Source organism: Coenobita brevimanus, chromosome 66 (assembly GCF_032717465.1).
Source record: "Coenobita brevimanus isolate Jiangsu-jjx chromosome 66, ASM3271746v2, whole genome shotgun sequence".
In the NCBI taxonomy this organism is placed as follows: Eukaryota; Metazoa; Arthropoda; class Malacostraca; order Decapoda; family Coenobitidae; genus Coenobita; species Coenobita brevimanus.
The window spans coordinates 18883526-18908173 of NC_137019.1; the positions used below are offsets into that span (position 1 = coordinate 18883526).

The 24648-nt window shown below is 42.9% G+C and overlaps 2 protein-coding genes across 2 annotated transcripts in view; one reads left to right on the plus strand and one right to left on the minus strand.

Annotated features, from left to right (window-relative positions):
• LOC145405278 (uncharacterized) overlaps positions 1–583 on the minus strand; it is a 42925-nt gene extending 42342 nt beyond the window's left edge. Inside the window, exon 1 of the mRNA XM_080276693.1 lies at positions 561–583. The gene's annotated coding sequence lies outside the window, so the exon portion shown is untranslated. The remainder of the gene's footprint in view (positions 1–560) is intronic.
• A 206-nt stretch (positions 584–789) lies between these two features.
• LOC145405281 (uncharacterized) lies at positions 790–24648 on the plus strand. Its single transcript, XM_080276694.1, has 3 exons — positions 790–925; positions 16241–16433; positions 24580–24648. The coding sequence occupies exons 1-3, from the start codon at positions 855–857 to the stop codon at positions 24646–24648; spliced, it is 333 nt and encodes a 110-aa protein (XP_080132820.1). The 5' UTR covers positions 790–854.

Below are 24648 nucleotides of genomic sequence, written 5' to 3' on the forward strand. Positions count from 1 at the left end.
ATGGATGACTGGAAGATACAGGTCAAAGGGTAGCACAGTTCAGCCAACAGTAGACTTGGACTCATCAAATTTCACCACCTTGAGTAAGGAAGTCCTTGTACCACTTTATCTCTCACTGATGCATTCTGTTCTTGACTATGGAGAGCAGCGCTGGTCGCCATATTTAGTGAAAGACACCCAGACACCTAAGAGTGCAGCGGCAAGCGATGAAGCTGGTTCCAGGATTGGAGAGATTACCATACAAGGAGATATGCGGGCAACTCTTGACTTCAGACATTACGTGAAAGAAGGAAGAGGGGATTAAATCGAAACATTCAAGCTTATCCATGGATATGAAGGCATTCCTTTCTCTAACCAGCTGAGAGGACACTTCCTAAAACTCTCTAAGCCAGACCACTGGAGAACGACCCTAGGGCAACTGGTTTGCAATGAGAGTGATCGATGATTGGAACTTGCTTCCCGAGAATTTGTCGGGACAAGTCAAGTATTCCTCTTCGGTCAATGTCAGGCGATTTTATTCAATTGAAGGTGATCATAGCAACAAAAGTGTTAATACTTACGAGTACAAGATGAATGTAAGCGGAAGACGACAGCCGCAGTTTTTTAAACAAATTTACGTTAGGAAATCGGCCAACACTAATTATTTCATATTTTTTCGGTATATAAATAAACGTCTTATTAATTGCGGATAAACAACTTGTAAGACTTATTTATATACAAAATTGTGCTAGTGAAAATGTTGATTAAATGATCAACATTTGCCTCACATATTTTCCAATGTGGGAAACAAACAAATTCAGGCTGATTGATTCCCAACTTAAAATTTTCCGTGCTTAGAGGGGAAGAACGTGAATATGGTCGGGGGTACAAGGCATTTTTCACCTCTTATATTAATATCTCGTGGACTTAGGAGACAAAGCAGCAGGTAAGTGTAACCAAATGTTATAGTGTTGGTTCCCTACATAGGAATTCAGTGTTGCTTACCTCTGAATGATTACCTATGAATACATGTGGGGAATTAAGAAGCAGACTTCTTGTGGTGTTCCCCACCTCTTAAGACCTGTCAGCCAATATGCTTTAACGATCTAATGTGGCTATCATACCGGGCTTTAAATGTGGCTATTGCTGGGGCAGTCACTACACTCACGGGGAGTGCATTCCAATAGTTTATGACTAGTGGAGAACCGGTTGCCCTTTAATGTTGTCCTCCAGTGGTCTGGCTTCTGTAGCTTGAGGGAGTGCCCTTTCAAATCATTTTTGTTTCTCTGGAAGAAACGAGTGTAGGGGATGCCCTCAAATCCGTGTAACAGCTTATACGTTTCGACCATGTCCCCCCTGATTCTCCTATCCTGCAGCGTCTGCAGCCCCAGGCGGCGACATCTCTCCTCATAAGGCAGCTGGGCCAATTCTGGAACCAGTTTTGTGGCTCTCCTCTACTCGTTCCAGTGATTGAATATCTTGTTTGAGGTGTGAAGACCAAGACTGAGCTCCGTAGTCCAGAATTGGGAGGACCAGGGAGAGGTATAATGGTACCAGTATCTCTCTGCTGAGCACAGAGAAATTCCTTTTTATAATCCCCAGTCGACCATTGGCTTTTGCAGTTATCTTTGCAATATGAATAGATGCCTTAAGACTGTTTGACACCATGATACCAAGATCATTCTCTTGTGTCGACTTCTCCAGTACTGTCCCTTTTAGCTGGTAGTCGGCCTGCTGGTTGTTGTGGCCTACATGCATGGTCTTGCATTTATCTACATTAAATGACAGCAGCCACTTCTTGCTCCAGTTGTCCAGACGCTTCATGTCACATTGTAGGGCCCCAACGTCCACTTCAGTCCTTACTATCCTGTATATTTTTGCATCGTCTGCAAATAAACTGGCCGATGACTCACAGTTGTTCACTGTCGTTAATGTAAACAAGGAAAACCACTGGTCCCAGCACCGACCCCTGGGAACTCCACTCTTAACTGGTAGCCAGTCTGATCTTGAGTTCCTGATGTTCACTCTGTGGTACCTGTCCGTAAGGAAGCTCTTAATCCAGTGCAGTATTTTTCCTCCTATGCCTACTGCCTCCAACTTAATAATCACTCGTTGATGAGGAATTCTGTCAAACGCTTTTTCGCAGTCAAGGTAGTTGATATCAACACATAGTCCTCTATCCACAGCATTGACCAGGTCATCTGAGTAGCATAACATGTTGGTGAGGCAGCTCCTGTTACTTCTGAAGCCATGTTGTGCATCACTAACAAGTTTGTTCTCTGATAGGTGTTTCACAATTTCCTTGTGGATGATACCCTCAAGTACGGTAACTTTGACACTACACTGGTTAGTGACACTGGTCTGTAGTTCAGAGGTTCTGCCTTGCTGCCCTTTTTGAATATTGGTGATATATTGGCCCTCCTCCAGTCACTGGGGACAAGTCCAGTAGTCAAGGAAGCTCAAAATATATCCAAGAGTGGATCACACAAGACCTTCCTACATTCTTTGAGAACTAATGGTGATACTCCATCCGGTCCTGGTGCCTTGTTGCCATTAAGTTCCTTAAGCCTCATCTTCACACTGTCCCTCGTTACAGTAGCATCCTCCACCTTGGGTCCTTGAAATACGTAGTCTGGCTTTGGAGGTGGTTGGCTAATATCCTCCTTTACAAATACTCCATTGAACGCTTCATTCATTGCTTGAGCAATCTCCCCATCATTTTATGTCATTTTTCCAGAGGTAGTTTTTAGCCTGGTGATGGTGCCTTTGGCAGTGGTTTTGGATCGGATATAAGCCCAAAAATGTTTCGGGTTACTGGCTGCATCCAGTGCTACCAGTACTCGTCTTTCGCAGCTGAACTTCGACTTCCGTACTTCCTTCGTTACCATGTTTCTAACATTGTTGTACTGTTCCTGGTTTGGTCTACTTTTCCATGCCCTGTATTTCTGCCATGCTTCTTGTTTTCTTCTTATCAGTGCCTGTAGTCTCTTGGTCATCCATTTGGGTGTGTTTGACTCATGTTTATTCCTGTAGGTTGGTACACACAGCTTGATGACCCTGTTGTAGACTTCCAGAAATGAGTCCCATTTCTCATTTGCTGTTTTGTTTGAAAGTGTGCCCACCCAGTCCTCTTGACAAAACAGGGTCCGCATCTTTTCTGTGTCTGCTTTATGATAATTAAGCTTCGATTCGCTGTGTTCTTTTTCTTCTGGCTTGACGTCTGCAGTTAGAGTGAAACATGACGGCATGTTTACTAAGGCCCAATGGGGCTAGGTATCTGATGTCGTTTAACTCACAATCGGTTTTGGTAAAAATAAGGTCAAGTCTTGATGGGTGGTCCGTTTCTCTTAGATGTGTCCTTTCTCCTACATTTTGTGTCCAGCAATTGTCATTCACAGCTTCCAGGAAGTTTAGAGCCTGTCCATATCCGTGGGAGCCATTTGCCACTCTGTTTTCCTCCCAAATAATATTCGCAAAATTGAAGTCACCACACACGAGTAGTTGCTTATCCTTAGTGCTATCCTTGCTTAACCTAATGAGATCACATATGAGATCATTGTTTTCCGGTGAAGAAGAAGGTGTTCTGTAAATGGTTCCAAGGACTAGATTTTTTCTCCTCCCACTTCTCACTTCATACCAGACTGACTCCTGTGCTTCATGCCCAGCAAGGTTGCTTACTGAGTGCCCATCTACATCATACTTTTTCCTTATCAAAATTGCAACTCCTCGTCCTGGGGAATTTTGGATAACTCTATCCTGCCTCACAACATTGTAATAGTTCGTATTGAAAAGGTTCACGTTTAACATATCAAGGTTGCATTTTGTTTCTGTGAGAAAAATTAGGTCTAGATCTTCTTTAACTAATATCTCCTCTAGGTCTGCAGTTTTGTTGTTCAGTCCATCAAGGTTCGTGTATAGGCACTTGTATGTCTGATGTGAGTGGTTTTCCGGGGGTTTACCTGTATTTTCTCTGCTGAAATGGCTTCGGCCTACTGCTCGCACTTGGCACTCGGATTACCTGTTTCTTCTCAAAGTCAATGACCCACTTGTACTCCTCGTTTTGTTCCTCAGCATTTTTTGTTTCTGCCTCATTGATCAGCTTCCGTCTTTCTTCCCTTTCCTTCTTTGATCTATCTTGGGTGACTGGAGATTTGGGATCGGGAGGCATTTAATATCATGGACTAAGGGGTTAAGGCAACATTTTTCCTCTCATACATCGTGTGGACCCAACTGTGGTCACACGAGATATTCTCGAGCAATTCTTCCCCCCAGACTTACCAATAAAATCCATGGGTACACTAATGATCTGAATGGATCCTATTGCCCACCGGCATTTCCATCTTTCCCATGTGTTTTTCATAATCTGTTCTTGAAACAGAAGGAACCCTCACAACATTTTCCGGTAATTTGTTCCACTCAACTGGTTGGCTACCCCAAGTTTCAACAGTCAGGTTCAAATGTCAAGAATACAGATGGGCAGCGCAGAGCTGCTGGCACGCCATTCCTCTAATGAACAACCACAGTGAAAGTACTGTACAGGTATTACCATGTGTGATGGGCAGAAATGTGTGCCATATGCAGACTAATTATATATGCCCAGGTATAAGACTTGTGGGTATTAGTGAAGTTTAGGACCAATATGGCATTCAGCATTTTCAGTCTTACTATCCTCTAAATCTCTCTCTTCTGAGCATTTTGAACCCCATCAATAGGTGCCACAAATATATAACAATGTTGGGGTAGTCTTAAATGATAAGTCTTAGTTAGAATAGTTCAGGGACATAATATAATGAAAATCGGTAACGTTGGTTACTTCTAAAGTTATACCAATGTGGGAAATGATTTTTGAAATTTTTCTAGAATTTAACTTCAAACTTGGCTCCGGTAGAGATGTTGACCGTAGCGTCCCGTGACTGTTGTGTGTTTGTAGATCTGTTAGATGCAGCTGGCGGGAGCTGGTAGTCATCGCATGATGACGTGTAATTAATCTAACCAATCTGCCGAAATGTTGAAGGCCTCAGGCGATATAGGGGTGAGTTTAGTCACTGACCTGATAAATAGGATTATTTATGAGTGTGTTGTCCCAGATGATTGGCTGAAGAGTGTAATTGTAAATGTGTATAAAGGAAAGGGTGATGCTCTGGAAAGAGGAAATTATAGAGGTATAAAGCTCTTAGATCAGATAATGAAGGTAATGGAGAGAGTTTTAGAAGGTATGATGAGAGAAAGAGTGAATATTGATGAGACGCAGTTTGGGTTTATGCCAGGTAGGGGGACCACTGATGCCATATTCATTGTTCGACAGCTTCAGGAAAAATATATTGGTAGGAGAAGGGATCTTTATTTTGTTTTTGTTGATTTGGAAAAGGCCTTTGACAGAGTCCCTAGAGAGGTGGTGAAGTGGGCAATGAGAAAGCTTGGCTTGGAGGAGTGGCTGGTTAGGGTGGTTATGGCCATGTATGTGGGTGCTCACACCCAGGTGAGAGTGAATGGAGATTTGAGTGATGAGTTTTCCGTGAATGTTGGTGTGCATCAGGGGTCAGTCTTGAGTCCCATGTTGTTTATCATGGTACTTGAATTCCTTTCACGTGACTTTAGAAACGGACTCCCGTGGGAGTTGTTGTATGCTGATGATTTGGTGTTGATTGCAGAGAATGAAAGGGAGGCGGAGGAAAGGTTTAGGAAGTGGAGAGATGGTATAGGGCAAAAGGGTTTAAGGGTAAATGCAGATAAAACAAAAGTGATGATATCTAGGGTTGGTGGCGGTACTGTCAAAGACGAGGGAGAGTGGCCATGTGCAGTTTGCCACAAGGGCGTGGGAAGTACAGTAATTCCATCTGTGCGGTGTGTGTGATGAATGGGTGCATAAGAGATGTAGTGGTATCAGAGGTAGACTGCGAGATAATGCTGATTTTATGTGTACGGCGTGCCGGGGTGAGCAGGTGGAGATTGTAAGACGTGAAAGGATGGAACTTGCTGGTGAATCTCTTGAGTGTGTGGAAGAGTTTTGTTATTTGGGAGACATGTTGTGTGCTGGAGGTGGGGCTGGAGCTAGCTCTTTGGCTAGGGTGAGAAGTGGTTGGAAGAAGTTCAGGGAGCTCTTGCCTCTCCTGACATTGAGAGGGCTCTTCCTACGTGCTAAGGGGTCTTTGTATGCAGCATGTGTTAGGAGTGTAATGCTGTATGGCAGTGAGACCTGGGCAGTGAAGGAGGAAGATATTCGCCGGCTCAGACGTACAGAAATGACAATGATTAGGTGGATGTGCAGTGCGTCCCTGCGTCCAAGGCCTGGAGGGGCTGGGTTTACAATGGAAGAGTTGAGAGGTAGGATGGGACTGGAGTGTATTGGTGTTGTGATGAGGAGAGGTAGATTGAGGTGGTTTGGACATGTGGAGAGGATGGGGGATGATAATTGGGTGAAGAAGGTGAGAAGTGTTAATATTGGGGGTGGGGTTATGAGGGGTAGACCGAGAAAGACATGGGACGAGGTCATTAAGTGTGACCTTAGGGTTAAGGGACTGAACAGGGAGGCTGCAATGGATCGTGCAGTGTGGAGAGCCGCCATTAAGTGACCAAGGCCGACACATGCAAGCATGTTGGAGCCTTTAAAAACGAAAACGAATCGCTTTTGTTTTCCAAATCACGTGATGACGTGACAGGAGCGAGTCACCCCAGGGTTTGAATTTCAAAAGCATCAGTCCACATCAAGACATGGAAATAGGAGGACAGTGTAGTGGGTGTGCTCTGTTGCACCATAAAATAATACAAAAGTAACCCCTCCAATATCCGGATCAATAGAGCCATCGGTAGGTTCGGATATTGGTTTCGTCCGGATATTGGGCCCCAGCTTATGGACTTGTACTTATGGACCCTAACTCAGAGAAACACCTATACAACTCCCTCCGGACATGCATAGCACCTATTTAACACCCAAATCACACCAATAAGGCACATAAATGACTGAAATAAATGCAAAAGAAACATAAAATGTAGGTTTAGAAGTAGGTTCATACATTAATAAACATTCTGGTACTTATGGACTCTAACCGAACCTAACCTAACCGAACCGAACCTAACTCTGAAAAACACATTCCTACTGCACATGCATGAGGTAAGTATAGTATGGAAAGAAGTACAGTATGACACTTTCTGGTAAGTATAGTATGGAAAAAGGTACAATATGAAACATTCTGGTAAATATAGTATGGAAAATAGTACAACATGAAACATTCTGGCTACTTACAGCAAGTCCCTGGCTACCTCGATGAATAACCGCCTCCTCTCGGACTCTGACAGTAAGAACGATTTCCTGAAGCACTTGCACTACACTCTTCCTGAAGTCTTGCACTGAACTTAGTCACTAACACACAGAAGTCCGTTCTTTTCACAGTGTTCACTTTAGTCCAAATAATGTTCCATTTTACTTTAAGTGTTGCACATTAACTTTTCCCCAGTTTTTTTAATTTTCCAAAGCCAAAACAAAGAAGGTTAGTTACGTTAAATTTCTTTTCTACTGAGTCTTTTCTCCCAACCTGAAAACCTTAACACAACACACCGTTTTTTTCACTGCACAACACTCAAAATTCCCGTGTGGTCTAGTGGAGAAGTTCTTGCTGTTTATTCACTGTCAGAGCCCGAGAGTATCACTGGCAGGCGTCCAAGGGGTGCATCGGTGGGTCGTGGTGATGGCGTACCGACTACAGAAGACTCTGAAGACAGCCGCAAACTCACGTCGAGCGGTGACTCCACTGTAGCTGATGTGCTGGGCTGTGGCTCAGAGCATGAGGGCCTGTCTTGGGGAGGCAACAGAGTGGAACCAGGGCTTGGCACAGCGGGGGTCACGGGCCTGAAAAAACTGTCAATCGTTGACTGACGCAAGGACCAACGATTCTGGCGATTGATGATGCGCTGCCGGAAAGCATGCACTTCCTCCACGAGTCCCAAGGGCCCCATCTCCCTGTCGCAGTCTGGGTGTTCCAGGTAGTCTAGGACGAACTCTAGATGTTCCCGGAGTGCGCTCAGCCTGGGGATGGCTGGAGTAGTGTCCTGCTGAGCGGAGTCTGCATCATCATCGCCTTCGTCGTCGGAATCTTCAAGTTCGGGACTGACACCAACAACCGAAGTCGCGATCTCGATATCAGACAACGTCTGATACCCAGGATCGCCCTCGTCGTCGTCCAACCACTCACGAACATCGTCCACATCAACATCGTCGCCGTGCGTACGTAGCCGTGCATGGAAGTCATCCACGTCAAACCCTAGGAAATCGTACTCCACATCTGTTCCGAGAAGCAGACGAGACCAACCATTTTCAAGAGTTTTCACAGGGACTTCCTTCCATGCACTAGCCCAGTTGTACAGTGCAGACTTGATGTTGTAGCGGCGAAGGTTTTCCAAAGTCCGCTTGCCTCGAGTGTCACGTCCTTCCCTGCGCTCGTCCTCGTCCTCGTCCTCGAGGACAACCATCACCTCGTCCAGGAACTTCCGACGGTACAGGCGCTTTGTTGCCACGATCACTCCTTGGTCCATTGGTTGAATGAGAACAGTCTTATTAGGTGGCAGAAACATGCACCTAATACGGCCATTTTCAGCAACCAAGTCCTTGTCGCACGGGTGGGCAGGTGCATTGTCGAGGAGAAGGAGAGCCTTTACCTGGTCGCGAGGAATTCCCAGTGTCTTCGTCTGGTAATGTATGACCTCCTTGACGAAGTGATGGTGAAACCAGTCTTTGAAAATCACAGCTGTGAACCATGCTTTCAAAGAATGGTACCATACGACAGGAAGGACATCCATCACCCCACGAAGGCACCGAGGCTGCTTTGCACGGCCAACAATAACGGGCTTAAGCCGGTGCATGCCGTTAGCATTGGCACAACACAAAGCAGATATCCGTTCCTTAGAAAGCTTGCGGCCAGGTACACGCTTCTCCGTCTCATCGGCTAGAGTGTTCGTTGGCACCGAGTGATAGAATAGGCCAGTTTCGTCAGCGTTATAGACTTGACCGAGAGTGAGGCCCTCCCTGTCGATCAAGCCTTTCACCTTGTGCCGAAACTCGTCCACTCCATCCTCGTTAGCGTCCAATGCTTCGCCATGTGCTTTACGGTTAGGAAGGCCATGTCGTAACTTGAACGCGAAGAGCCAACCCTCGGATGCCTTGAAGTCAAGGGCGTCGTGAAGCCTTGCAAACTTCTCAGCAGCAGCCTTCAGCTCCGTTCCACATACCATCACACCAGCTGCACGTTGCTGTCGATACCAAATCAACGTGGAGCGGTCGATCTCTGCATACTTGGGAGTAAACATAACCTTCCTCTCCACGTTGCGTTTGCTTCTCGACGAGAAGTCAGCCGTGTACTGCATGAGCTTGTCTCGGGAACGCTTGATATCGAACAAAGTCGACCGGGCCAGGTTGAACTCGCGGAGAATGCGTGAGGAAGACCAACCCGCATCAACCTTCTCCAATATCTCCCGTTTCTTCTCCAGAGTCAACACCACTCTCTTCCTCTTCTCAGGAGGCGGGGCCATCATCACACACACTAAGAGTAGGGCAGAGAGCAGCAGGAGGCCTTGCAGCAAGTACGGCACCACCACAAAAGCGAGCACGTGGGCAGCCATGGCGAACAGCGTAGGTCTTGTCGCGGTGAGAGACAGGCGGGAAGTGGGGAGGATGCAGTGGCGCTCTATCGGACGTCGGAGGAATGACGAACCAAAACAATGCTCTCACGCGGCGCGCGCGGCAAGTTCAAATTACGGACGGCAAAAAATCGATTTTTTTTTTTTTTTTTTTTTTTTTTTTTTTTTTTTTTTTTTTTTTTTTTTTTTTGGGAATGTTGGATCCCAGGACGATAAGGTCCGGGTAGTGGGGATGTTCGGTTATTAGGAGTCCGGATATTAGAGTGATTACTGTACTGGCGAAAGAACAAGAGGAGAAAAAATTTCCTAAGAAAACACGGAGTCCTGCCTTCGCAAGTGTTATGTGAGAAATGCCAAAAGCCGAGCTTGACTTCAATTAATAAGGTATGTGCTAAGCCGTTAGGTTAACGACGATTCCACGGCGTCAACGGGGGGCCCGGGGGGCAGAGCCCCCCCTGGTTAGGGTAGGTTAAGTTGGGTTGGGTTGGGTTAGGTTAGGTTAGGTTAGGTTTGTAGACAAGGTTTTTCTGATGGTTTTTGATGTGGTTTGAAAGATTCTGACCTTTTCTTTTGGCAATGCTTCATTTTTCCTTCCACCACTCCCAACGGTGGAGGGGGAGGGAATGGGAAAACCAAGCATTTGCGGTGGTAATGAAGGTCAGATTCTTTCAAAACACATCAAAAACCATCAGAAAAACCTTGTCTGCATGGTGAAATCCATATTGGTCCTAAACTTCACGCTTACCGACTTGTGAACCTGTTATTGAAAATTGTACTGGTTGACAGTCAGGTTAAAAAAATTTAAAAAATCTTATAACCAGTACTAATTCATACTTTTTACTCTTCAGTTTACACTATGATAGTCTCTATTCTCCATTCACACTTTCCAATAAAATGTCCATGCCAGTTTTTCTATACTGCTGTGGTGTTCTTTTTTACTTTTTCCTGCCGGCTTTGGCTGGAGGGTTTGGAGGGCGGGGGAGAGCCTTCTTCTCTGCTGTCCTTATCTCATTCTAGTAGTTCAGTTACGTTTCTAGGAGCTGCCTAACATGGGCCAACCGGCCTACTGCAGTTATCCTCTCTTCTCATGTTTTTATTGTCCTCGTACAACAGGGGTCTGTCATACAGGCGAGCAAATACGGTACTGTAATTAAATTTCCTTTCTTGACTTGCAGAAGATCTGTCCAAGTTCTTATAAAAATCTAGCACTGATTTCGCACTGACTGCCGTTTCAGGGAGACTGTTCTACACATCAGCAGCCCAATCACAGAAGGCATATTTTTGTGATATTGAGTGGAGCCTCTTGACTCACCATCGAAGAGTTATACAGCACTAGGGCTGGTGTCTCTCTCTGTCAATGCTGTGGAAAGCGGAGGCTTCCCGAATGGGGGGGAGGGGCAGACGGTTAACCTCAGAACCCAAATACAGTAGTGGCTCTTTCTTCATCCATTTTTCCAGCTGGTTCTGGAACTGATTGACCGACTCATTGGCTACCGCAGTTTCTGGTAGTCTATTCCACTCTTCAACAACCCTCTGCTAAAAGCTCTTTTCCTCGCTGCTACGTTCAAAGAAGTGTTCTTCTTCCAGTTTATCCACCTTCTTCATTATCTTGAATGTCTGCAGCAAACTAGTCCTTTTCCTCCTAAATTCCAGTGATGGGAGCCTGAGTTCCTTCTCAGAGTATTCTTTTCCTTTCATCCCTTTCATCGTCTTTGTTGCCCTCCCCTGAACCTTCTCAATCTTCTGCACTCCATTCTTGAATATTGGTTGGGCTACCGGCATACAGTATTCCAACTTAGGCCTTACAATGGTCTTGTACAACAATAAGAATGTCTTTGGTTCAAGGTGTTTAAAGTGCCAACTTATCATCCCCAATCTTGCATTTGCTACCACAGCAGCTTTATTAGCATTGACACTAAATGTCAGCATCTGATCAAAGGTCACCTCAAGATCCTCTTCTTCTACCACCGGTGTAATCATAGCATTCCCAATCCATTATTCAGAGCCCGGGTTCATTCTTCCAAAGTGCATGACCTTGTATTTACTCCTATTGAACAGCAACTGTCATTTCTTTGCCCACTTTTCCAACCGATCAATATCATCTTGGAGCTTTTGACGATCTGCCTCATTCTGCGCTACTCTATATACCTTGGTGTCATCCGCAAAAAGAGCATCATTTAATAACAAGAATTTACCACTGCTAGTGTCACTTTTGTAATAATAAGAATTGTTTTAGACCACCAGTGTAATGATGACAATTAAGGGATTATGGGAAGTGTGGTAGCGTGATCTTATTTGAGAGTGTTAGGGATTATGAGACATGGGGTAGCGTGATCTTCTTTGAGAGTTTTAGGGATTATGGGAAATAGGGTAGCATGATCTTATATGAGAGTGCGTGAGCAGAATAGATATTAGGACCCTTTGCAGGCCATTCAATCTCATCTGTACCACTCCTTAGAGGATAGCAAAATTGAAACTCGAAATGATTTAACCTAAGATTTACTAAACATTAAAAACTGAAAGACAGATTACTCTTCGAACTGTGAATGAAACAAAACAGACAAAGTATAATCAGGGTCTGTAACTCCAGAATTATGAATCTTTACAACCTAAATTAATATTCAAAGGATATTTATACACCTGGATATGTTAATCCTGTGGTCTCAGTTGGACTTTTCGGGAAGAAACCTGAAGATTACCACCCAAGATATTCTCTTAAAATTAAACTTGCACAATAACTCAAAAATCATATACAGACTAGATACAGTAATTACATGGACAGTAATCAAGTGGACCGGTAATCAAATGGACCAGCCGATATTCACTTTGATTGCATGAACTAAGAAAAAGGGGAGGGGAGGTGTGATTTAGTGTTAGAGGTTAGGCAGAGGCTTGAACGTATGATCTTTGAACATGGATGGGAGCGGCAATCTGATTATTCAGTACAAGTAGGATTAGGGGAAATATCACCAGTTTAACTAACGAACATATATGAGAACTTCATTACACAAGGGAGAAAAGAGGGGGGGGGAGGATGAGAGTTTGGTCACTAACCTGTGAACGATGGAGAGGAGCGGCAATCTGATTGTTTAACACCGCTCCCTGCCTTTTATATTCGATCATCACAGTATTCAGGAATCGGCTAAAATTATAACTGATTACTTTGTAATATTATTGTTTCTACTAAGCTCTCCAAAGAATACAAAGAATACGTTTGCACTCGACATATGTAGGAAAAATGACCGATGTTAAAAAGTTTTGTAATAGGCGTACAAGAACTTTAATCATAACGAAGCCAAGTGAAATAGGAATCTGGACAATTTTTTTCCTTGCTGGTCGGTTCATGTGCTTATGTGACTGTCAACACGACGACAATAACATGAATTTCTCGCGTCACTAATGACTATCATCAACAGTCGTATCTCAGATAACTCTCAGTCCACCACTACATAGTTCAAAAGGGAAGCACTATTAACTTCAGCATGTAAATCTCTAGATCAGACTATAAAGGCTGCCATTCACGATTGTTAATCCCTACTAAAACTTCCGCGGTTATACGCCTTTGTTGGAAATGGCTGTTTCATATGTAATAAAAGTTAATCATATTCACACCAGTACTCAACTTAGTACTATCAGTAACAGAATCATGCTTACAGTATGAATACCAACAAAGACTAAACTTAAATATAGGACTTAACAGTTAAATCGTGAACTGTACGAACTGTATTTATATCAGTACCTAAGCTTCAGATTACACTTACAGTACTAACTTATACTATACTTATAATTATGGCACTACAAACAGATGACTCCACAGCCTGGGGCAGGTCATTGATGAAGATAATCCTTGTGGGATTCCTGATGTTACATTTCTCCATCTTGACACTGCCTCGGCGACTCTTACTTGCTGTCTTCTTCCCCAAAGAAAGTTCTTCATCCATGCATGCACCTGACCAGATATACCATAATTTTCTAATTTCTTCAATAGCCGCAGGTGTGAAACAGAGTCAAAGGCCAGACAATAATTCATATATTTATAAAGTCAAATGCTCTCTTCTTTTTCATCCACTGAGTCCATTCTTCCACCACTGACAGGGGCTGTGTTTGACATGATCTGTCTTGTACAAATCCATGTTGTTTATTGGTGATCAAGCCATTTCATTTCAAGTGCTCAGTAATTTCTTCCTGTACTATCTTCTCTAAAATCTTACCACAAATACTGGTCAAACTTACTGGTCTGTAATTCCCAGGGTCGTCCCGTCTACCTGTCCTGAAAATCAGTACCACCTCTGCATCCTTCCAAGCTTTAGAGACTATGCCACTCCTGAATGATTTGTTAAAAATGATTGTGAGAGGCTCTACCAGCTCCTTCAGTATCTCCACAACCACCCTGGAGTGCAAGCCATCCAGGCCCGCTGATTTCCCTGGGGTCTGTTCCTTTAGCTTATTCCTAACCTTTTCCTCTGTGACTTTAATTTCAACAAGCAATGGCTTAATTCTCTGCTGTTTTGGCCCGGGTATAATACTCTTATCCTCTTTCACAAACACATTGGCAAAAAACTCGTTCATGGTGTCCGCAATGTTCTGTGGGTCCTCAGCTCTCTTACCATCACTCTTGGATATCACCGCAATCTCACCTCTAACTATTGTCTTGTTTCTACAGCAGCTATAAAACTCCTTCAGATTCTCTTTAACTTTATTAGCTGTTCAAGCCTCAAGCTTCTGTCTTGCATTGTTTGTTTATCTTTTTGCTGTGTTCTCATGTTGAGTCTTGCAGAACGAAAGTGCCACTACATGCATCCCTATCATACAGTCCTGTCATGATCTTAAACACCTCTATCATATCTCCTCTTGTTCTTCAGTAGGCCAGGGTGAGTAGTTCCAGCTTTCTTAGTCTCTCCTCATATGGTAGGTATCGCAGAGTAGGGATCAGCTAAGTAGCCCTCTGTTGGACATTCTCAGTAGCTGCAATGCCTCTGACCTTGTGTGGGCACCAAACCTGATCAGCATACTCAAGATGAGGTCTTACCAAGGCTGTGTAGAAAGGCTTGAAAGTATCCTCATTCAGGGCACAAAATGTTCTTATGAAGCCCACAAATCTGCTCGCTTTATTTATTTTCTTGGCTGTATGCTCAGAGAAGCTTAGGTTGGTGCCTATTGTGACCCCTGAGTCTTTCTCAGAGCATATTTCCTTCATTCTTCTTTCATTTTGTATATTTTGCATCCAGTATTTCTTCTTCCTATCTCGTAACTATATTTCTTAGGACCACTTTTTGTGTTTTGTTTGTTTGGTCCAGATCCTCCTGCATTTTCTTGCATTCCTCATCATCATACATTTTCCTGGATATTTTAGTGTTATCAGCTTAGAGACACGCTTCACAGCTCTTCACAACATCAGACAAGTTGTTGATGAATATCACAAAATAAGAGATGGCCAAGTACTGATCCCTGCAAAACACTCATAACACCACTCCAGCACAAAGGTTCTCCAGTAACTATCAGTTGATGCTCCCTGCAGCTCAGAAACAACCTTATCCATCCAAGAATGTCTTCAGTGATAGTGTATCTCTTCAGTTTTTCAAATAAATGTTGATGTAGGACAGTGTTGAATGCTTTCACAAAGTCACAGTTTGCAACATCTACAGTACCACTTTTGGCCAGTATTTTAGTCCCTTTGTCCAGCATTTTAATTAGTTGTGGTACTGTTGACCGTCATGTTACAATGCTCCTTTTTTTTAACCCGCCCCATCCCGACCACTTTTCCACCACTGACTCCCCCCAATCCCGACCATTTTTGGAAAAAAAATTTTTTTGGCTCAAACCTCCGCTTTTGGTGAGAAACATCGAAAATTCATAGAGAAATCGCTCACCTGAGGTTTAAAATACTCAATACAGGTAGGAGTACCTCCTTACCTTACTGGGTTTTCTAACAGGCTGGCACCAAAGAAAACGAGTTCTGTGGGAGGATAGCTATTTCACACCACTCATAAACGGTATTTATTTATTTACTTGGTATGAATTTATATGTAGTACGAGAGTATATTGGTTTTCAAGCAGTAATATAGGCATTATAAGCATTGTTTCACTCACTAACTCATCACCATACCTGACCTTTTTTGCCACATTACCTGATCATCATTTCTGACTGTTTCTTCTGAATGCTGTGTAAAGTTTGTCCTCCACATTGTCATTGATTGGGGAATCACTCTGGCCCTGAATTTCGTACCGTGGCATGACATGGCTTTACTGGCCAGGTCAATGATAATAGGTGAATTGCTGAGACAATGGTGTGCAGGGTGGGGGGGGAGGTCATGCTGGGTAAGGCATTGTCCCTGCCTGGGATCTTGTAGAGGAAGGTGTCACATGTATACGTACCAAAAATCACTCACGAAAATTGAAAATTGTGCAAATTAGGGACCTTGCAATTGATTCGCATTTATGTACGTCGACGGGATTGGCAGTGACAAAACGTATGGACGTTAAAGAACGTCGACGGGACGCCGTGGGTTAAAAGATACTGATATGTTAATGTTGTTGCTTAATTACTCATATACGATAAGTGAGGACTGGGTAGCTATATGGTATACAGTATACTGTCTGACGTTTGATTTTATATTTCCCTTCCTGACAGTGTTACTAGAGCCAAGAGAGCCAGAACCATCTCACTAGAACCAGCCAGGATACCCTTCACAGAGAAGCAGCAGTTAAACTTAGAGAAAAGCCATGTTGAAGTTCCACTTGAAAGTCCCGCTGATTGTTGTGTCAAAACCTGTCAGAAGGACGCTAAAGGATCTAAGCCAATGATAGATATCAAGAATATCAAGGTACAGTACTCAGCAATTACAGTTGCAGCCTACTACACATTTTGATCATAGCATATTGTATTATTATATGCAGGTGGTAAACAGTTCAGTTATTACTGTAAGCCAGTTAAACCCTATAGGTAAAAGTACTATATTTTTAGTAAATACCAGTCTTTTTTCCATCAACCATAGATATTGACCTTGTGTAATTTTCACTCCTTCTCATTCTATATTTAGTTAAACAGTACGGTATACTGTAAAGACATCATTTGTTCATTCGATTTTCAAGGCTCCAGCATGCTTTGCATGCATCAGCCTTGGTCACCAAATGGTGGCTCTCCATGCTGCTCTGTCTCTGGCAGCTTCCCTATTCATTCCCATATCTCTGAGGTTACACTCAGTGACCTCGTCCCAGGCAGGGCTCTTGCTAAATGCCAATGGTTGCAAGCCATTTGGCTCCTGAGGTTTCAGATTTACGAGCCAAATAAATTTTTAGTAGCCAAACTGACTACGAGCCGAAATATTTTACGAGCAATAAATGTATTATTTCTTTATTTACACTTTGTGTATTTTTAAACATTCACATTGGCAACAAGGAATGACTTAATAATCAATCACAGCATGCTTTTTTGTTCATTTAAGTGAGATTTACTTATTCTGTAGTTTAGTGGGTTTTGAAGTGGATGTATTTTCTCCTTGCCAAGAAGTGACTTGCATGTAAAATTTGTTCGCCGAAGGGAAAAATTACTCACATTTGCGAGCTGTGGCTCGCCAAACATGCCCTGCCAGGTCTTTTTCGATCTGCCCCTCGCAACCCTACCCCTAACATTAACACTTCTCTCTTTCTACGCCCAATTATCATCCCCCATCCTCTCCAAATGCCCAGACCATCTCAATCTACCTCTTCTCATCACAACACCTATGCACTCCAGTCCTATCCTTCCCTTCAGCTCTTCTATCGTAAACCTAGCACCCCTAAGCCTCACACTCAGGGACGCACCGCACATCCACTTAATCATTATTGAACTTGTGAATATCCTCTTCCTTTACTGCCCAAGTCTCACTACCATACAGCATTACACTCCTAACATGTGCTGCATACAAAGATCCCTTAGCACAGAGGAAGAGCCCTCTCAATGTCAGGGGAGGCAATGGCTCCCTTAACTTCTTCCAACCACTCTTCACTCTACCCACAGAGCTAGCTCCAGCCTCACATCCAGCACATAACATGTCTCCCAAATAACAACTCTTCCACACACTCAAGAGACTCACCAGCAAGTTCAATCCTTTCATGCCTGACAATCTCCTCATGCTCTCCCCGACACACAGCACAGATGAAATCAGCATTATCTTGCAATCTACCTCTAATATCACTACATCTCCTATGCACCCACTTATCACAGACATTTCACAAGATGGAAGTACTTCCCATGTCCTTGTGGCAAATCAGCCATCCTCTCTCTTCTTTGACTGTGCAGCTATACCCTGGTTTAACGATGCAGTTGGTTAAGTAGAAACCTATCATTAGGCAGGGTATCGTATCTCGGTAGATTTAACATGTAAAGTATAGGGATGCATTTTTGAGCCTTGGGTTTCCCCTCCAGCCAAGTCTTAAACCTACCCAAATAAGTTCAAAAACAAGTTTAAAGCCAATATAAATGGTCTAACAGCTGTAAAAGAAGCTAACCTAAGCCTAACACCTGTAAATAACTTGCTGAAACCGACAAATAAAATCTGAAAATCATCAAATATAAGTCTGGAAAAAATCAAGCTTAGTAAACTATACAAGACAGTGACAATGTTCACCCCACCTGAGGTTAAAACACATTAATCTAAATCTAAAAACAGTTTAGAAATTGACCTAAACACACAATTTTAGTATAAAATATCATGAAAATCAATCAGTCAATCAATCAATCATTTCCTGTGACACCCCACAGGATGCATAGGGCCTTGATGAACTCTCTCCACCAATATTTGTCTCTTGCCATCTCCTTCAGGTCCCACCAGCACTCCTCTCTTGCTTCTTTTTTCATTGTCCTCAACCAGGTTTCCCTCGGCCTACCTCTACCTCTTCTTCCTCTAGCAGTCCACTCTGGCACATCCTGTATTAAACTACCTTCTTTTCTGTATATGTGCCCCAGCCACTTCCAGCGAGACAGTCTCACATATTCATTAACTGGTTCCACTTTCGTAATATCCCTTACTCTTGCATTTGCAACTCTGTCTTGTCACTTTACCCCAAGAATCCTTCTCAGTATTTTATTCTCAAATCCTAATACTTTATGATCTGTTGCAATTGTACTGTACCATGACTTATGCCCATAAATTAAAATTGGTCTAACCATGGACTTGTACATTTTCACTTTAATATGTACTGAAAGCATATTATTATTCCAAACAGATTCAACATTTCAGCAGCTCGCCAAGTCTGTCTGATCTTCTCCTCAACTTCATTGTTTAATGATCCATTAGATGATACAATCATTCCCAAATATTTAAAGTTTTCTACATTCTTCACCACATTATTCCCAATTACACAATCGATTTGGTTCTCCACATTCATATTAATAATTTCAGTCTTTCCACAATTTATTACCAATCCCACTTTTTCTCCTTCCTCCACCAGACAATCAAGCACCCTTGGCATCTCGTAAATACTTCCGCAAATCAGTACCAGTACAATATCATCAGCATAGTCCAAATCCATCAGCTTCTTATTTTCTTTCCAGTTAATTCCTGCACCTGTTCTCTTTACAACCTTTTTCATAACATAATCCATAACCAAAACAAACAACAATGGTGAAAGAACTCCTCTTTGAATCACTCCTGACCTAACTTGAAATGGATCACTCAAAGAACCACCCACCATTACCTTACAAAAAGTACCATCATGCAGGCTTCTAATAATATTTACAAACCTTTCTGGTATACCATAGAATCTCATAATTTTCAACATAGCTCCATGTGAAACACTATCAAACGCCTTTTCAAAATCCACAAAACACATACTAAGTGGCATTTTCATCTCAGTAGCTTGTTGCATTAGATGCCTTACAATAAAAATCTGATCATTACAACCTCGACCCTTTCTAAATCCCGCTTGTTCTTCTCTTAAAATTTTATCAATTACTGGCTCTATTCTGTTCAACAAGATTTTAGAAAAGACTTTTGCAACTACAGGTGTCAAAGTTATCCCCCTCCAATTGCCACACACACTTAAATCTCCCTTTTTTGGTATTTTTATAATCACTCCATTTTTCGACTCTTCTGGAACTCCACCATTATCCCAAGCCACATTAAAGATTTTCAAAAGCGCATTCATCAACTCATCATTTTCCACCTTAAGCATTTCAGGGAATATTCCATCCTCTCCTGGGGCCTTAAAATTCTTTAACTCCTTTATAGATTTTGCTACCTCTTCCAAAGTTATATCCCCTGTTTCTATCTGCAAATCTTTCTCGGCTGGCAAAATGTCCTCTTCAGCTGGGATTGGTCTATTTAGAACAGATTCAGAGTGCTCTTTCCACCTTCCTTTTATATCCTAATCTATCTATCTATCTATTGCCAGACGCCTCAATCCCGTTTGGGGTGGCCACAAACAAATCGCCTCCAAGTCGTCCTGTCCCCCGCCATTTCACTCCCCTGCTCCCAACTCACACCCCCCTCTCTCATATACCTCTCCTCCCCATCTCTCCATCTCATCCTCGGCCTCCCCCTCCCTCTTTCCCCCTCCACCTCACTCACATACACTCTCTTCGTCAGTCTTTCACCCTCCATCCACTCCACATGGCCAAACCACCTCAGTGTGTTCCTCTTAACGCTTCCTATCACATCCACATCAACACAACAACGCTCCTTTATATCCTCATTCATCAGCCTGTCTCTCCATGTGACTCCACAGGCTCCTCTTAAATAACTCATTTCCACTGCTCTCACTCTTGACTTGTGTCCTTCCAACAACGTCCAAGCTTCACTTCCGTACATTAGAGTTGGTATCACAATACTGTCATGTAGTAACTTTTTCACTTCCATGCTCACTTCCCTGTTTCTTATCACTGCTTTCAAAGAACCAGCAACCTTTCTTCCCTGCTGTACTCTTTCAAGCACTTCACCCTCCAAACCTCCATCCTTACTCATCACACTACCCAAGTACTTAAACGTACTCACATTTTCCAATTCCTCACCATCCAACCTCGCTGTACATTCACTGACTTCACCTCTCTCAAAGACCATCACTTTACTCTTCCCTACATTCACCTTTAGATTCCGTTTCTTACACACACTCTCAAACTCATCCACCAAGCCTTGCAGCTCCCCTTCGTCTTCACTCAACAACACAGTATCATCTGCAAACAACAGTACAGGGAGTTTCCAAACACTATCCTCTCTCACCAGGGCCATTCCAACATCCACTACCCTACCTTGTACCTCTTTTATTACCCCATCCATGTACAGATTGAACAACCATGGAGACATGACACATCCCTGTTTCAACCCAACTTTCAAAGAGAAAAATTCACTTAGTTCACCATCCACACACACTGCAGCCTTCACACCATCGTACATACTCTTCACAGCATTCAACAACTTCCCATCTACTCCATATATTCTTAACACTTTCCACAATCCTAGTCTATCCACCCTGTCATATGCTTTCTCCAAATCCATGAAAGCCGCATACAACTTCTTTCCCTTCTCTAGAAACTTTTCCACTAAAGATCTGAGAATGAATATCTGATCTACACAACCTCTTCCCTTCCTAAAGCCTCCCTGTTCTTCTCCAACTAATTTCTCTGTTCTTTCTCTAACTCTGTCAATAAGTATCCTACCATACACTTTTCCTATTATACTAAGAAGACAATTGTCCCTATGATTACCACACACTTCTTTTTCCCCTTTTCCTTTGTACAAGGGAATAATTATACCTGACTTCCAATCCTCCGGGACTCTACCTTCCTCCCAGGCCAATCTGCACATCTTCCACATCCATTCTACTACTATCTCTCCCCCATGCTTCAGCATTTCACCACACACTCCATCAATTCCTGGGGCTTTCCCTGATTTAACTTTCTTCATTGCTTCCACAACTTCTATCCTACTGATTTCTTCCTGTCTTCTCACCTCCCTCCTTCTCCCAGCCATTCCCCAGCCACTTATACTCACATTACTTCCATCCTCCACGTTCAACAATTCCTTAAAGTGTTCTCTCCATCTGCTCACTTTTTCTTCCTTCTCCACTAGTAATCTACCATTTTTATCTTTCACTCCTCTGCTAACTTCACTTCCACCCTGTCTTACTCTTTTCACCTCTTTCCAGAACATTTTCTTACAGTCCCTCCACTTTACACTCAAATTCCTTCCAAATTCCTCATCCACTCTCTTCTTACTCTCTCTTACTAATCTTTTCACCTCTCTCTTTCTTTCTACATATAACTCTCTCTTCCACCTCTCAACTTCTTCCACGCCCCTATTTCTCATCCATTCATTGTATGCTTTCTTTTTTTGTGCCACAGCCCGTTTCACCTCTTCAGTCCACCACGCTGTTCCTTGCACCCCCCTCCTTCTTCTCTTCCTTCCACACACCACATCACATGCTGCACATATTTCTTCTGTAAATATTCTACACACACCTTCCACGTCCCCCATCTGCTCCAATTCATATTTGCCCAATCGTTCCTCCACTTCTCTCTTATACTCTGCCTTTTTCTCATCCTCTTGTAACCTTTCCACTCTCCTTGCAACTACTCCTTCCTCTCGTCTTTCCCTTCTTCTATTCCTCCATCTTACTTGAACTTTAATTCTGGCCACCACCAAGTAGTGGTCAGAAAGTCCACTCCCCCAGCCTCTATAAACTCTTGCATCCAATATACATCTTCGCATCCTTTCATCCACACACACATAATCAATCATTGCCTTCCTTTCACTCAGTTCACCACCCACCCTTCTCATCACTCGCCATGTATACCTGTGGATCATTTTATTGCCTGAAGAGGGTATTGGCTATCACCAACCCCCTCCCAGCACAAATGTCCACTAACGCACTCCCATTCTCATCTACCTCAGCAGGCACACCCCACTCACCAACTATTCCATCCACCTTCAAATTCCCAACTTTACCATTCATATCACCAATCAAAAACACTCTCTCATTCCTTCCAAACTCTTCCATGCACACTTCTACATTTGTCCTAATCTTTAGTCATCAAATTACCATTTCTATCTTGTACAGGTATTTCTTTCCTTCTCTTTTCAGTCCCAATTAACTCCTTTTTGGCCTGATATGCTGCTCTTGTGCTCTGACCGTCATTTTTACTTAATTTAATTTCTGTCTCTGTTGCCTTTTCATCATATAGCCTCTTCTTATCACTTTTAACAAGTCTTTTTACTTCAGAATGTAAACTCCAGTACTTTGCTTTAAGTACTTCAACTACCTGGCCATCAACATGTTGTTCTTCACTTCTTAACTTAGCCTCTTTCCTTTTCTGAACTGCATTCCATGTTTTATCTGACATCCACTTTTCCTTCTTGCTTTTCCCTTTTTCTTAATAGTATCCTTAGCACTGTCATGCAAAACCTCTTTTACCTCTCTCCACATTTGATTAATATCATTGTCTTCAGATTCCATCAAAGTCTGCAGGACTAGAAACCTGTTCCTACATTCCCACCAAAACTTTTCCCTCGTGCTCTCATCACTTCATAGCTCATCAAAATCATAATTATTACCTCCTGTACAATTACCATTAATGTTTCTCTTAAGTTTTATTTTAATCTTTGACACAACAAGGTGATGATCACTACCTATATCTGCCCCCCTCCTTACGCATACATCTTGCAAATAACTCCTATACCTTCTGCTAATTGCAATGTGGTCAATCTGGTTACAATATTTACCACATGGTGAAATCCAAGTAGTCTTATGTATTTTTCTATGCTCAAAGATAGTTCCACCAATTATAAGTTCATTTGCCAAACAAAAGCTTCCAAAGCGCACCCCATTTTCGTTTCTTATACCAACACCATCCTTACCCATACAATCTTCAAAGCCATCCCTACTACTGCCAACAGTCGCATTAAAATCACCAATGCAAACTAACACGTCATGTCTTGCCACTCTGTTCACTACATCCTGCAGCTTCTCATAAAAGTCATCCTTCATTTCATCAGCAGCCTCATTTGTCGGTGCATACCCTACAACCATACTGATATTACCATGGTCAGATTTTAAACGAACTTTATATAAAGCAAGCGCTCATTAATTGGTTCAGACTTATATACTGCCTTACAAGCATCTCTACTCAGCAGTAAGCCTACTCCTTGGTAATGATTTCCATCACTCCTACCAGAAACCAACATAGTAATACCATCTTCCAAATTCATTTTATCAACTCCAAGCAACCTCGTTTCTGTAAGAGCACAAATATCCATCTTGTATTCCTTGAACACTGAAATAAATTCTTCCATTTTACCAGCCTGATTGAGAGTTCGAACATTCCAGTTTCCTATTCTTAAGGTTCTTTTTGGATGTATAAACTAATTTTTACACTGTGGGATTCTTAGCACCCCCTGCCCACTTAAGGGCTGCACAGAACTGAGGGCCATTGCTTCGTCACCAGAGTTCATCAAGATTTCTTAGGCAGAAAAATATTTTACTCTGGAGCCAATGCCAGTGGCTCGCAGGATCAAGACAGTGGAGAGAGGATATTAACTAAATGAAAATAAAATGCAGAGGGTTTGGACAGACAAAGTACAAGGGAAAGAAAGAAGGCAAAAAGAATGTAGATAAAAGTGTCCCTTTTAGTTGCCTCTCACGACAAGCAGGGAATACTGGGGAAGTATTCTATGCCCCCTTCCCCAGGGGGAATCATGAAAAATCAGTAAATAAAAATTAAAAGCCGTCGTTAAACCAGGGTTTGGCCATTGTTAGGCGGGGTTTGGTGGTATTTCTACCCCCATTGTTAAGCCAGGGTATTACATTGAGGGGTATCATGTATCGAGGTATACCTGTACCGCTACCAGCCCTAGATACCATCACTTTTGTTTTATCTGCATTTACTCCCAAGCCCTTATGCCAGATACCATTTCTCCACCTCTTAAATCTTTCCTCTGCCTCCCTATCATTCTCTGCAGTCAGCACCAAATGATCAGCATACGACATCTCCCACAGGAGTCCATTTCTGAAGCCATGTGGGAGGGCTTCAGGCATCATGATAAACCACAAGGGGCTCAAAACTGA

What these genes read in the sequence shown, in the direction of transcription:
- LOC145405281 (XM_080276694.1), top strand. Translation starts at nt 855, where the DNA reads ATGGTCGGGGGTACAAGGCATTTTTCACCTCTTATATTAATATCTCGT. An exon ending in CTTAGGAGACAAAGCAGCAG is followed by an intron (nt 926 to 16,240) that starts GTAAGTGTAACC and finishes CCTTCCTGACAG; the next exon opens with TGTTACTAGAGCCAAGAGAG. An exon ending in TAGATATCAAGAATATCAAG is followed by an intron (nt 16,434 to 24,579) that starts GTACAGTACTCA and finishes CATCTCCCACAG; the next exon opens with GAGTCCATTTCTGAAGCCAT.